General features: G+C 54.5%; 2 protein-coding genes across 3 annotated transcripts; one reads left to right on the top strand and one right to left on the bottom strand.

Moving 5' to 3' along the window:
* The first annotated feature begins 720 nt into the window (after nucleotides 1-720).
* On the top strand, nucleotides 721-2,770 carry RASD1 (ras related dexamethasone induced 1). Of its 2 annotated transcripts, none has more exons than XM_080556000.1 (2): nucleotides 721-1,156; nucleotides 1,499-2,770. In XM_080556000.1, exons 1-2 carry the CDS (start codon nucleotides 871-873, stop codon nucleotides 2,290-2,292), a joined length of 1,080 nt encoding a protein of 359 aa, XP_080412126.1. In that variant the 5' UTR covers nucleotides 721-870; the 3' UTR covers nucleotides 2,293-2,770. The 2 variants fall into 2 exon arrangements, with proteins under 2 accessions (XP_080412126.1, XP_080412125.1); XM_080555999.1 differs by having other exon boundaries at nucleotides 726-1,156; nucleotides 1,428-2,770.
* A 1,939-nt stretch (nucleotides 2,771-4,709) lies between these two features.
* MED9 (mediator complex subunit 9) lies at nucleotides 4,710-8,801 on the bottom strand. Its single transcript, XM_080556001.1, has 2 exons — nucleotides 8,597-8,801; nucleotides 4,710-5,542 (listed from the first exon to the last, which is right to left on the bottom strand). The coding sequence occupies exons 1-2, from the start codon at nucleotides 8,746-8,748 to the stop codon at nucleotides 5,326-5,328; spliced, it is 369 nt and encodes a 122-aa protein (XP_080412127.1). The 5' UTR covers nucleotides 8,749-8,801; the 3' UTR covers nucleotides 4,710-5,325.
* Nucleotides 8,802-13,654: the final 4,853 nt, after the last annotated feature.

The raw sequence follows: 13,654 nt of genomic DNA, 5'->3' as shown, positions 1-13,654 counted from the left end.
GGGTCGTGTTGGGGCTGGGGCTGGGGTAGGGGTAGGGCTGGGGATGGGGTAGGGCTGGGGAAGGGGCTGGGATTGGGATGGGGCTAGGGGCAGGCTGGGGATGGGATTGTCCTGGGGATGGAGATGGGAATGGGGTAGGGCTGGGGTCGTGTTGGGGCTGGAGAGGGGGTAGGGATGAGGCTGGAGATGGGGCTGTGTTAGGGCTGGTGATGGGGCTGGGGTCAGGATGGGGCTGGGGTCGGAATGGAGCTGGGACTGGGGTCGTCTTGGGAGTGGGGCAGGGGCTGGGGATGAGGATGGGGTCGTGCTGGGGCTGGGGTCGGGCTGGGGCTGGGGTCGGATTGGGGTTTCCCCACAAAGCCCGACCCAAAACCCCTCCTTCCCGGGGCTGCAGCCCCCGGCGGGCCACCACCTCCCCTGTCCCCCCCCACCCCAAAAGCGCCCCAATCCCAGCAGGACTTTGAGATCCCTTTGGGATTCGCCCCGCGTTGCGGGGGGGGAGTCTCCATCTGCTGCACAGGGACCCGGGGAAGGGGAAGGGGGGGGTCGCGATGCGGCTCCCCGGCTCCCGCAGCATCCCGGCCGGGGCAGCACCGGGAGAGGGGAAGGGGGGGGGGACGGGGAAGGGGGGGGACGGACGGGGCCGGCGCTGACTCAGCCGCCGCCGCCCCGGGCCGTGACGCGCCGAGGGGCGGTCGCTGCCACCTCCATATAACGCGGCGGCGGAGCCCGTGCGGAGCTCACAGCGGCCCTTTCCTGCCAGGGGGGAGAGGTGCTGAGCAGCCGGGCACCCCTTCGCCTTCCTCCTCTTTCCTCCTCCTCTTCCTCGTCGCCGTCCTCCCGGCGCCAGCCGCGCCTTCGCCGGCTTCGATGAAACTGGCAGCGATGATCAAGAAGATGTGTCCCAGCGAGGCCGAGCTGAGCATCCCCGCCAAGAACTGCTACCGCATGGTCATCCTGGGCTCCTCCAAGGTGGGCAAGACGGCCATCGTCTCGCGCTTCCTCACCGGCCGCTTCGAGGAGCAGTACACCCCCACCATCGAGGACTTCCACCGCAAGTTCTACAGCATCCGTGGCGAGGTCTACCAGCTCGACATCCTGGACACGTCGGGCAACCACCCCTTCCCGGCCATGCGCCGCCTCTCCATCCTCACAGGTACTTGGCTGGGGAGCGCTGGGAGGAAATGGGGGGGGGGGGGTTCTTGGTGGATTTGGGGGTTTATTGCTCGCTTTGGGGATGGGTTTTCCAGCCCCGGGAGGAGGGAGGTGGGATTTTGTGGGTGCACGGGGGTGGGTAACTTGGTTTGGTGCAAAGGGGGTGCTGCCCGGTCCGTCTCTCCCCGGTCTCTGTATGGCTTTCCCTGGGGGGGGGTCTCGGTGTGTGTCCCCGTCCCCGCAACCATCTCACGTCCCCGCTTTGTCCCCAGGCGACGTGTTCATCCTCGTGTTCAGCCTGGACAACCGGGACTCCTTTGAGGAGGTGCAGCGCCTGAAGCAGCAAATCCTGGAGACCAAGTCGTGCCTGAAGAACAAAACCAAGGAGAACATAGAGGTGCCCCTGGTCATCTGCGGCAACAAGGGCGACCGGGACTTTTACCGGGAGGTGCAGCCCCGGGAGATCGAGCAGCTGGTGGGGGGAGACCCCAAGAAATGCGCCTACTTCGAGATCTCGGCCAAGAAGAACAGCAGCCTGGACCAGATGTTCCAGGCGCTCTTCGCCATGGCCAAGCTGCCCAGCGAGATGAGCCCCGACCTGCACCGCAAGGTCTCGGTCCAGTACTGCGACATCCTGCACAAGAAGGCGCTGAAAGGCAAGAAGCTGCTCAAAGAGGGCGGCCGGGGCGGCGCGGAGGAGGCGTACGGCATCGTGGCTCCCTTCGCCCGCCGGCCCAGCGTCCACAGCGACCTCATGTACATCCGGGAGAAAGCCATCGGCGGCGGGCACGGCAAGGAGAAGGACCGCTGCGTGATCAGCTAGGAGCCCCCGCAGACGCGGAGGAAGGAAGGAAAGAAGGAAGGAAGGCAGGGAGGGGGAAAGAGGCTCGGTTCCGAAGTGACTTTGGGCAGGCAGGAGGGTGGGCAGGCGCCCACCCGGGCAGAGGGACTTGCTTCTTCCCCAGCCTCCCTCCTCCCGTGGGTCGGCTTTCCTCGGCTCCCACCCCCGGGGCACATTTTGGGAGAGGGGGATGCGGCAGGGGAAGATTTGGAGGGCAGGAGGGGGGTGCCAGGAGCAGCCTCCTCTGGGGAAGAGAGACGGAGAAAGGGCGGATGGGTGGCGAGGAGGGAGGATGAGCCCGGAGGGCGCAGACCTCGTGTTTCTTTCCCTCCCAAAACGCCCAGCCTTGGGCCAGGGCATCGCTCTCAGGAGGGAGGGCAGAGACCTGTGAGAATCCACTTGGGGCTTTGGGTTTGTTTTTGTTTTGTTTCGTTATTACTTGAGAAGCCATGCACGGACTCTGGCTCTGTGTCGTGTGTTTGTCTGTGTTTGCAAGACACGTGCAGAAGACACTCCTAAGCTGTTGCAAAGACATTGCAGAGTTACGGCCCCAATGGACCAAAAACTGACTCTTGTTTACATTTGTCTTGTCTGATTTGCAAGATTTGGGGGGCGGGGGGAGTGGGAAGGGTTTTTTTAATGAGAACATAATAGGCACTTTATGTAGGTATTGCTTGTCACTGACATGAACAAAAAATCTTCAAGTGTTTCTACCATGGGTGAAACTTGATGTTTTATTTTTTCTACAAAATAAAAAAAAAAATCTTTTTCAAATGACACTTGTGGGTCTGCTTTTTTCTCTTTGCCAGTCCCCAAAGCAAAACCAAATCCTGTCAAACCGAGACCCGAGCCCAGCTCCGAGGCGCTAAAAGTCGCCTCTCAACCCAATCCCTTTATTACACCACTTTCCCCGACTCCCAGTGCAAAGGTTTCTGTCTCTGAAAGCAGCCGGTTTCTTGCCACACAGGGTAACGAGGGGCCACGCAAGCTGTTACTCAAGCAGGTCACTGAGCCAGAACTCTTTCCACACTTCACTGGGTAACGCTGATTTGCGATCCTGTCAACTTCATGACACACCGGGCATTGGCATGTCATTCACTGCAGAAACCAAGGAAAATGACATCATTTAATTATAAAGAGCTTATTGTGTTTCATGCCTTTTCCCGGTTAAATAAACACACTTTAATGATGTCAACAGAGACTGATTCATTTGCGCCCCGTCCAGGATATTGTTTTTATTTTGCAACATGAGTAAAGGAAGTACTTTGCTTGAAAGGTCACCTTTGCATCTGATGGTTTTTAATCTCTTGGTAATAGTAAGTCACAGCAACCACTGCTGGAAGTGAAAGGATAAGGTGAAAGCTCTTTGAAGAGGAGCTCTCGCCAGCTTCAGGTTCTCAGAAGCAGCCTGTTTCTGTTTCAGATCATTTTCAGCAACCCCATTCCGCCCTCAAGTTGCAGAACAGACTTACATTTAATACATTTTAATGAGGAAAAATTCTACTGAAGCCATAAAAGTAAGGTGGGTGAGTGAGATTGCAAACAAAACCTCTTCAGTTTGGTCTAAAACTTGGATTCGAGTTAACAGAGTTAACTTGTTCCTGTATTAAGTGCCAGACATTTCTTTGGAAAACACTTTGTTTCTTCCAGCTCTTCATACGCCCTTGTTTCTCAGGAACAGCAACTGGCAAAAGAAGGGAAACCTCCGTCCAGGCATGAGACACAAGAATTTATTGAACTGGGACAGGCAACGGCTGGAAGAAAGGTAATTTCGGTAATAAAAAGCGTGTACATTGTGCTTTGTTTATCTTGGTGTTCTGCTTTGCTCAGAGTTTACACGCTGGCACCGTCCCAAAGAAATTACTAGTAAAGCAACTCCAGCGGGAACAGAGCAATCTCTAGGCTACAGGTGAGTTGCAACCATCCCAGCTCCCAGCGAGCATAATTACCTGCCTCTTGGCTTAGGGAAGCAAAATCGTACCCAAACAGATCTTGCTTCTCTTCTTTTGAGGGCACGAATGCTACCGGCCCTCAGATGCTGGTTCTCAACAGATACTGTACTTCCCTGGCTGGTTTTTCACTCCCCCACTGCTGACGCGCACCTTCTTTCAGCGTAACTCGGAGAACCATGAGATTAAAGGTTCCGTCACATATTTGTTAGTCGGTTGAGATGCCGTGCTGCTTACCAGGTTGTCATCCGACACCGTAACCGCTAGCAGCGGGAGGACAGAGGACAGGGAGTTCTGGGATCCATCTGAACACAATGCCGCATTCGAGAGCTTTCCACGAGCCACTGGCAAATGTTCAAGCCACTCAAATATTTGCACTTGTGGGAAGCCCCTGGAGCACTTAAGATACGGAACTGCCCCATCCTGTTGAGCCTGACTTCTGTCACTTACGGAGCAACTAAAAGCTGTTGTCATTTACACCTGCTGGTTTGATTCTGCTTTCCCTTCTTCTCTTTCAGGAGTAAGATGCCCAGCGTACTGCCTACAAGCTGTGCTCCCCCAAGCAGATGTGGGGGATCAACGCACCCAAAGCACGCTGAAATCCACTCCCCTGGCAGCCCGTTTTGCTTTCCCAAGTCACCCCCTTTCCAAAAAAGTGATGTTAAGAGAGAGGAGCTGGGCCCAGGCTACGCACTTGCTCTGTACTGCCCAAGTCCTACCCCTGCTCAGCCCACATGCACTCAGTGAATACACAACGGGGGCAGTTTGGAGTTTCTAAATCTTTACTTGACTCATCTCAGACACAACCACCACTTGTTTAAAAACAGAGAAAGAGAGAGACATACAAAACTGACTGAGAGCAATCGTTCCTCTTTTATACACACAAACTGCAAAGTGCCCCAGAGACCCTTTCCAGCAGCAGGGCCAAACAGCTTGTGCTTCCCTCTTATGCTTCCTTTTGATGTTTGGCCGCTTTTGTCCATTCAGAAGCGAATAAAAAAATGCAGAAAATGCCCCCTTTTTCCTTTTCAGCTTAACCAGCGGGTATTTTGACCTTTAGTGAGGAGAAAACACAATGCCCCCTGCTTGCTTGAATGAAAAAAAAAACAAACTCACACATGGAGAGAAAAACCAGAGATGCATATATAAATGCACACAGTCCTACAGCAGATCAACGTGAAGACACCGCTGTAATCGTCGTATGTGAGGCACACAAGAACTGTTCTGGTTCGGTGTCACATGCCTGTGATCCACAGACACGACTTCAGAGCAATGTGACAAAAAAAGCACGTAAGAAAGAAAAGTAAACTTCTGACACCTTTTTCTCTCTGTTCAGCCAGGAGAGGTACCCCTGACCCTGCGAGCAGAGCTGCTCCCTTCCTACTCCTTGGGGATTTCAAACATGCAAAGGCTCTTGTACTTCTGCAGCAGTTCGTTTTTGGTCCGGACCTGCTCCCGTAGGTTCTGCAGCTGCTGCTGCTGCTGCTCCGGGCTGACGCTGATGCCGGGCATGGAGCTGATCAGCTTCCTCATCTCCTGGAACTTGTTCTTGAGTTCATTCAGCACCTGGTGAACATCCTGGCTGTCCTTGTCCATGCTGCAGAGGAGAGAAAACAGAGACACTATTCACGCCTGCTTTTGGAAAGGTGCCTTCAGCCCGATGTGGGGATTGCTATTTCCAGTGTAATCAAGGCTTAAACTGGAATTCACTGGGAAACTTTTGCTCCTGGTATCTAGCTACACACACCTAATTCACCTCTGCCAATAAAATAAACACAGATAGATAAACGGACCGGGTAGCCTCTGAGACAAACTGCTTTCCTGGTAATTTCCAGCACACAATGCAGTTACCTTAGGTCAGGAGCTGGTTTAGAGCTTTAAAACATTACCACAAAATAGGCTAAATTCTCACTCTTTCTTTTTTTTCGGTATCTCTCTTTAGGGACGGTAAGATTATGCATGTGTGTTGTGTGTAGGCACCTGTGAAAAAAGATCTCAGGCTCGCCTGTGACCTGTTGCTGAAGTAATCCGAAAAATCAATGCAGTCAAACAGCTTGACAGCAGAAAATGGAAATTGTTCCCCAAAGTATCAGAGAGTGTCCAGTGGCAGAGAAAATGGTACTTTGGAGCTTTAAAACGACTCTCTGGGGATGTATACCTAATAAAAGAGAAGTGACAGCTTATTTTTTAAGAGCAGCACAATTGCTTCTGCAGCCAGCTCTGTGCTTTTCAAGGATCAGTGTTGTCTGAGGCAGCGTCTGCCCTCAAACCCTCATTAGTATCTGCCTCAGCTTTGTTAGCAGCAGCGAGAAGCTTTACGATTCCAGGCAAAAGCAAGTCTGCGCTTCCAGGGCGCCTGCTAATAGCGAAAGCTGGATTCTAACGGCCTTTGAAATCTGGGAGCCCGTTCAATAGCCAGCCCTAAAAATAAACCTCCTTGGCATGACCAGGGCTGAGAGGTGCTTGATTATAACTTTGGGGAATCGTGACATGGCTGAGAGCAAAACTTTTAACCAGATGGTCCTGTTCGTTTCAAAAGCCTGTCGGAACAAAATATTCATTACTCTCTTCTAAATAAAACTGCAGCTGGTACTATAATGTATCCCCATTATGCAGGCATTTACGGTCAGGTCGGCAGTGGAAAAATACAGGCACACACACACGCTGCACGTCTGGGGAAGGATGGGTTGACACTGCCTTTAATCCACGATAGCTGCAGGGTGGCTTTAAAAAGGCCATCCAGGACTCTCCGAGGCTTATTCCCTTACCTACACCTAGAGAATGGATAGTTGTCTGTCCAGGTGGTTGATCCAAGGAATAATTATTTCAGTTTTTGTTTTTGTTTTTTAATTTTTGGGTGATTTCCCTGCTGGATCAAGACATTGAACCGACTCCCTCTTTGAGGGCACAGACAGAGGTGAGAGGAAGAGCAGAGATTCAGCCACCTGCAATAACCCAGGATTAAATGCAATGTCCAGCCACAGCCTGTGCTGAAGGAGCACGTTTAGGACATCCCTTAAAGGACAGAGTTCTTTAAACCCCTCACAGGCTTCCCTAGCTCTCCTTCACTGGTGTCACTCCACCACATCCCGCCTGGGGCTCCTGGTTACGCCAGCACAACCGATTAGCGGTAGAGCCATGCGCTGGGACCGCACAAGCAATGCCGTTTGTTTGTACAAGGGTGAAAATAACAGCAAGCCCTGCTTGGGAAAACTTTCTCGGGGACCCAAACGACAGGAAAGAGCACGTGGCCTTGAGTGTAAGCAAATTTACGCGATACATCATCGCTCCTGAACACCGAGTCACCTTGGAGATGAGGTGTCTTCAGGGCTGAGTCAGTGTCAAAACAGCAGGGCTGGGCTCTGAGTCTAGCGGCCATGTTAAAGGATAATACGTTTGCCATCTGTCAGGGACACGAGGCGACACATCCCACCGCTCGGCTCTGCGGTCCTACGCGCCTGCAGCACCGCTCAGCACAGCTACCTCTGCTCACACCGCCCAGGAAAAGCCAGGTGCCAGCCCGGTGGAGGTAGCGGGGTAGTGGGCGGCTCAGCAGGACAGGGCACAGGATATCCAGGGAACTGTCATCTGCGGGTCGCCACGACCCGCTCGGTGACAAATAGCAGGCTGGGAGGTCTCGGCCCAGGGCTCCTGCCCGCTTTGCTTATGGACACGGATGCAGCTGGCAACGGGCTCAAGCTCCCCGCTGTGGTCTGGGCAGATCAGGCAGGGTCAGCCTCAGGGGGAGCTGCAGCACAGTGGGGAAACTGAGGCCGGGGTTTGTGTTCTCACGCCTGCCCTGCATCTGGACTGGTGTGGCAGGGGGTTTTGTCTTTCCTTGCCACGGCTCTCACGGTGCCGTCGTTAAGGGTGAGCCTCTCTCAGCACTCGGATAGGTTTGGTACAAGCGAAACACCAGCAGGAAACAAACCAGCCTCGGTCCCCATACAAGCATGCAGGGAACGGGCAGTTGGTCCCATAACTGGTAACAGGGGAACGTGTGCTTTCCGTGCCCCAGTGAGAGCACAGACAGGGCCCTGGATGGATGTTCACAGCAGTGCCATGGTCCTGCTGGGAGCTCACCTCTGACGGGGCTGCCCTAGGCCAAAACCACCCCAGTTTTCAGGATCCTTTTGCAAACGCCTTTACCCCTAAAGCACCCATCTCGAACCAGGAAGAGAACGATTCAACCTGTAACGCTGCAGAAGCCATCCTGTTTTTTTACAACACCCCAGGAACGGGCTGCGCTGCTGCTCCGGGACTGCCTGTACTTTCTGAGGCAGTTCCCAGCCAAACGGCGGGGTTATGCAGAGCAATAACCCAGCACGAGCGCGCTGCTCCTGCTCCTGGGTGTTGGCGCCGGGCGGTGCACCTGGGCACCACCTCGGTGACCCAAACAGCGCCCGGGTAGGGGTGTGCCTCAGGGCTTGGGGCTGCTCCAGCTCCTGCCACCCTTCCCAGAGCCCCAGCCAGGAGGCAGAGGGCAGGGGAGATACGCTGGGAGGGGGGGGGGGGGGGGTGTGAGGAGGATCCCTGCAGGGGGGCACCCCGCTGCCCCGCTCCCCACCCGGGGCACTCCCGGCCCGGCGCCCCGCAGGCAAGCCGGGGAAGCTCGGGGAGGCCCGTGCCGAGGCTCGGAGGCCGCCGTTACCATTTGATGATGTCGTGGACGAGCGGCAGGAAGGAGAACTCCTCCTGCGCCGGCGGCGGAGGAGGAGGAGGCGGCGGCTTCTGCTCGGCGGGGGGCTCGGCCGACGGCGGCTCCTCGGCGGGGGCCCGGGCGGCGGCGCCCCCCGAGGCCATGGCGGCCCCCAGCCCGCGGCCGCGGCGCCGCGCAGTGACGGCACGGGGCGGAGCTCGGCCGGGGCTGGGCCGGGGCTCGGGCCTGCGCTGGGGCCAGGGCTCGGCTGGGGCCTGGGGCCGCGGCTGGAGCCTGGGGCTGGAGTTGGGCCGGGGGCCGGGGCCTGGGGCCGAAGCCTGGGGTGTGCGCCAGGGCCTGGGCTTGAGCCTGGGGCCGTGCGCTGGGGCCTGCAGCAAGGCCCCGTGCCCGAGCCTGGATCCGGGCCTGTCGCGGAATCACAGAGTCACCCAGGTTGGAAGAGACCTCCAAGATCACCTAGTCACAGAATGACAGCAGCTTACATAGTCCAGCCTCTGACCTAACACCAACAAGTCGTCCACTAAACCGTACCGCTAAGCTCTACATCTAAACACCATTGAAAGACCTCCAGGGGTGGTGACTCGACCACTTCCCTGGGCAGCCCATTCCGATGCCTAACAACCCTTTCGGTAAAGAAGTTCTTCCTAATATCCAACCTATGCCAGGGTCTGGGTCTGTTCTCCCAGCGCTACAGCCCGCAGTCCGCACTGATCACCCCGCAGGGACAGCTCTCAGCCCCTCAGCAGATGGGGGGCGTCCCCAGCCTGTGTGCATCCCTGCCTTTCCCGCTGGTCCTTGCGGGAGGAATTGTGTTATTCTGTGTTAAATGAGTAACCATTGCACTCTTCTACCCCAGCAGGGTTTGGTTGTGTCCATAAGATCTCAGCTTTCTGCCGTGTTTTTTCATTAACTGCTGTCCTTAGTTTAACTTTAACCTAACTGAGGACAACGCATCGAGGTGGCTGACGAGCTGTTTTGTAACACAGATAGATGCCTACACAAGAGCTGGCTTTCTGTGTGAGGGAAGAAGCACTGGGTATATCTGTTGGAGGGAAAGAAAAACGTTGGCAGAGAGTTGGGACTTAAAACTGGAGGAATCTGGAGGGACAGAGACAGAAGTCTGGTGCCAAGGCTGGGACCTGAGTGAAGCTGGGAGAGGGGAAAGAAATGAAGCTGGGAGAGGGGAAAGAAATGGGATTCTCGCATGCCTGACCTGCAGGTGAAGGAGGTGGTTGGAGAGGGTGCCCTGCCTGGAAGCCAGGAGGTCGGGGATGGTGCCCCGCAGTACCACGGTCCTCCGAGTTTGCTTCAGCAAACTGCCGCTGCCATGTTTAAACCACTCTATCAATACACAGCGATAATAATGCCAGCCGTAATCACGAGTTTTGCTTCCTGGATTGGCTTTGAGAAAATACATAATTTTTCATTTGAAATAGGCCTCCATGCTCATCAGTTAGTTATAGGCTGAGGATGACTGGGAAGGCAATTTTCTATTTTTTCAAAGCAATTTCTTTCGAAAAGCAAACAGGGGCTATTTATATATCAAATGAGAATGCTGGTAACCATTTGTACACGTGGAGTATTGACTGCTTGCTCTAAATATAGCAGATGCAATTGTTCACTTTGTTCCTACTGTCAGGAATAGATCCCAGCTTGGGCACCGGTGCTGGAATGTGCGAGGAGCCCCGGGGAGCCCAGGACCTGCTGAGCAGATCCCTGTGGGAAGGCTGGTGGGATTTACGGTCCTTGACTGAGCCAAGCAGGAGGTACAGGATGCTGCGTCCTTTGCATGGGGCTAAGCAGAGAGGTTCGTTTCTGCACGTTGTTTTATGGGCTTTTCTAAAGCGAGATTCAATTCAGCCTCACGGGGGTCGTTTTTCTTCTGTACCGTGCTGGGTTTAACTCTCCCCTTGACTTTATTGAGGAGTGTGGTTAATTGCTAGGCTGCTGGGTGCCTGCCTCTGATGGGTGAGTCAGGCAGTCATTAGGGTAGGTGACAACATGCAGATACCATTCAAACACAACTACAGCGCTGTCAATCAGCATTTCTTTGTGCCATTCAGTTCCCATTTTGGTTCACATGTTCCCACAGCAGCTGGAACACGCAGCTTTGTCTCGGTGGCATTCAGCCCTGTCCCTGCCTCGCACCTTCCCTTTCTCATGGGAACAGCTCCTCCAGCTCCTTCAGGTGACCCATTCCCATCCTTTGGGACTTGTCATGTCTCCTGACAAGTTCAGGGGAGAAAGAAGATGTTTTGCAGTGAGGAAGTGGTGCCACTGGCTCCTCCATTACCAAAGACGCTGGTGAATCGATCAGATGAGACTGTGTGGTCACAATTTGAGTGTCATCCTCTTGCCTCTACCATGACTGGTGTGTCCACAGCCCTGGAGAGGACTGTGGGGACCTCGGCCCTAATCTTCACCTGCCCTTGCAGAGCTCCAGGCTGTGAGACCCTTATCCCCACAGGGTGACTCTTCGATGGCCCGGGTTACATCCTTGTAGTGCAGTTCCTAATAGGTAGACATCACCCTCAACATGATCTTCACCCTCCACATCACTTTAAAACCCTGCCAGGGTCTCCATCTCAGCTGGAAGGGCTGTGTCTGGCCCTCCCGCTGTTCTCTGATGGAGCTCTCATTGCTCTGCAGATCTTCCTAGTTTTCAGTCTGGTTTTCACCCACTTTCAGATCCTCAGCCGAAAGGTTTGAGTGAGCAACCTCTGAAAATTCCTAGTGAGGCAGCTAAAGCATGAACAAAGATCCTTAGCATTGAATGAAAAGAATAATTTCCCCCCTAGATTTGGTAATAAACCCAAAGTGCAAATGATTGTCCTGTTTTTTATCAGTATGTAGATTGCACTCTTTGTATAATTTACTTGCCGGACATCCAGGTTCTGAAATGTGCAGATGTCTCCAGACCATCTGATCTCTCACATCTTGAAGCTATCACATAAGCTCATTGCTTGCCCAAACATTTGGTTAACCTGTTATCCTAAAAAACAGCTGATCAAATAAAGCCTGTCTGGAGCCTCTTATTGCCTGTTTCTTTGCAATGCTAATATTATTCTTTTTTTCCTGTCATTTCTATACAAATTGCATCTCATGCCTGCTTCCAAAGGTAATTTGGAGGAGTTTTACCACCGGCTATTTAACAGAGCACCATGCAGCTCCGTGCCTCTCACCAATGTTTCCTTACAACGACCTGACATTTTTATGAGGATGGTCTGGCATTTCACCAGGCCCCTCTCTCTCTGCCGTCCATCTGGAGCTCGCCGTGCGATCGCCACCAGCTCTGTTATCATTTTTTACTACGTGGCTATCATTGTGTCGAACTTTATCTCTCCATCCTGCCCCAGTACCACATTGTCGACCCGAATTTTCTATTTAAAGGCCTGCCAAGCTGCTGTGGTGGGATAAGTCTGTAGCACAAAGTCAGGGAGGTGCTGTCAGGGTTGTGGCCACCTGGCACGGGGCGATAAGAATAAGAAGTTACAGCTCCTGTCGGCCCCTGGGCAAGCAGCCTGTGGCTGTGGTCAGCAGCATGAGAACATTGGCCCTTTTTGCCGGGTTGTGGCTGCGAGCCTGCAGAGATTCCTGCCCAGCATCCCCCTAATTTTGATCAGGTGGAAATTTGGGCCCATTTCAGGCCCTGGTGTCCCTGGTGCTTTGAGGGATGCTGCCAGGAATGAGGGGGCCGTAAGCTGAGCATCATCCAAACACATCTGAAGCACCAGGGCCACCCAGTGCCAGGGGAACTCGGCAATGTCCCATCCTGGGGCTGCCGTGGGGAGAAGACCATCGTCCCATGGCCCAGGAGATGCCACCCTCGAGGAGAGTGGCCTCCACATCCAAGGAAAACCTAGCATTTGGGGAAAATTTGAGGCAGAGGAGGCTTGGCCCAGCTGGTTGTGGCTCCGGGTTGGATGTCAGAGCCGCAGGGCATTGACCCGGCCGTGAAGGCCAGAGCTTGAGTGCACCAAAATTCGGGGGGGGAGAAGGGGGACGAGCCAAGGGCGCGGGGAGTGTCCGGCGATCTCGTGATGTTCGCTGATGCCACGCCACCGCTGAGCAAACGTGGGGGCCTGACGGGGCTGCAGTCCCCCCCCGGGGGAGGTATCCGAGCCAGCGCGTGGGCAAGGAGAGCGCAGAGAGCTTTTTGCACAAGGTCAGCTACGCAGAAACATGGATCCAGGAAAACACACAGCCAGACCGACCGCAGCCCCCGGCCTGGCCCATCTCCTGGTGCAGGCAGCTCTGAACTTTGCTGCCTCCCACCCTCAATCTTCACGAAGTGCAAAGGGGCAAAACCCACCCCGCAGAGCTTGGAGTGTGAGTTGGGGGTGTCAAACCCACCCCTAAAGAGGAGAGTGCCCAGTACCACTGGGCAAAATCAGCTCTGGGCCCCTGCTGGTATCGCCCGTAGCGTGCTTGACTCAGCAGTGTCCTTGCTGTTATTTGCAAACAATGAGCTAGCCGCAAAACACGTGCCGCCAAACACGTGAGGCGGCGGCGTTTGGAGCTCTCGACATGCAATGAGAGCCTCGAAGCAACGCTGCGAGAGCCTGCAGCAGCGCCCAGCACCCAGCGTGGGCAAGGATTGCTTCCTGACACCCCAGCTGCACACACCGTGCTTTGGAAAGGTGCTGGAGGGGGACAGTATGTATGTGTGCGTCCCTGTGTACGTGGATATGTGGGTCCCAGGGCAGCACTGCCTTGCACTGGCGTGGTGCAGGTTTTAATTCTTGCCCTGTTCAGAGAGCAGACTTGTCAGGATCGATTTATCCAGGTCCGTGTAGCAGGGACGTGCTAATAGGACTGCATTAAGGACTCGATTGAAATCCCCGCTCCCTTGCTTGGTGTCGTTCTTGTTCTGCTAAAGTGGGTCAGGCTTTGTTGATGTGTTTGTCAGGTTCCCTTCAAGCGCGGCAGGAAAAGCCATTCCATGAAGAGTCTGAGCAGATCAAAATGCTGCTCTTTGGTTACCTAAAACATGGGGAGAGGAAATGGGCTTGTTTGGACTTCGTTTTGGCACCGCTGCAGAGACACCGT

This window comes from Anser brachyrhynchus, assembly GCF_964034855.1.
Source record: "Anser brachyrhynchus genome assembly, chromosome: 15".
Taxonomy (NCBI): domain Eukaryota; kingdom Metazoa; phylum Chordata; class Aves; order Anseriformes; family Anatidae; genus Anser; species Anser brachyrhynchus.
This window is presented reverse-complemented; position numbering and strand designations above follow the sequence as displayed.

Coding starts and splice junctions, on each gene's coding strand:
- MED9 (XM_080556001.1), bottom strand. CDS start 8,748: ATGGCCTCGGGGGGCGCCGCCGCCCGGGCCCCCGCCGAGGAGCCGCCG. Junction 5,543..8,596: donor GTCCACGACATCATCAAATG/GTAACGGCGGCC, acceptor TCTCCTCTGCAG/CATGGACAAGGACAGCCAGG.
- RASD1 (XM_080556000.1), top strand. CDS start 871: ATGAAACTGGCAGCGATGATCAAGAAGATGTGTCCCAGCGAGGCCGAG. Junction 1,157..1,498: donor CCGCCTCTCCATCCTCACAG/GTACTTGGCTGG, acceptor CGCCTGAAGCAG/CAAATCCTGGAGACCAAGTC.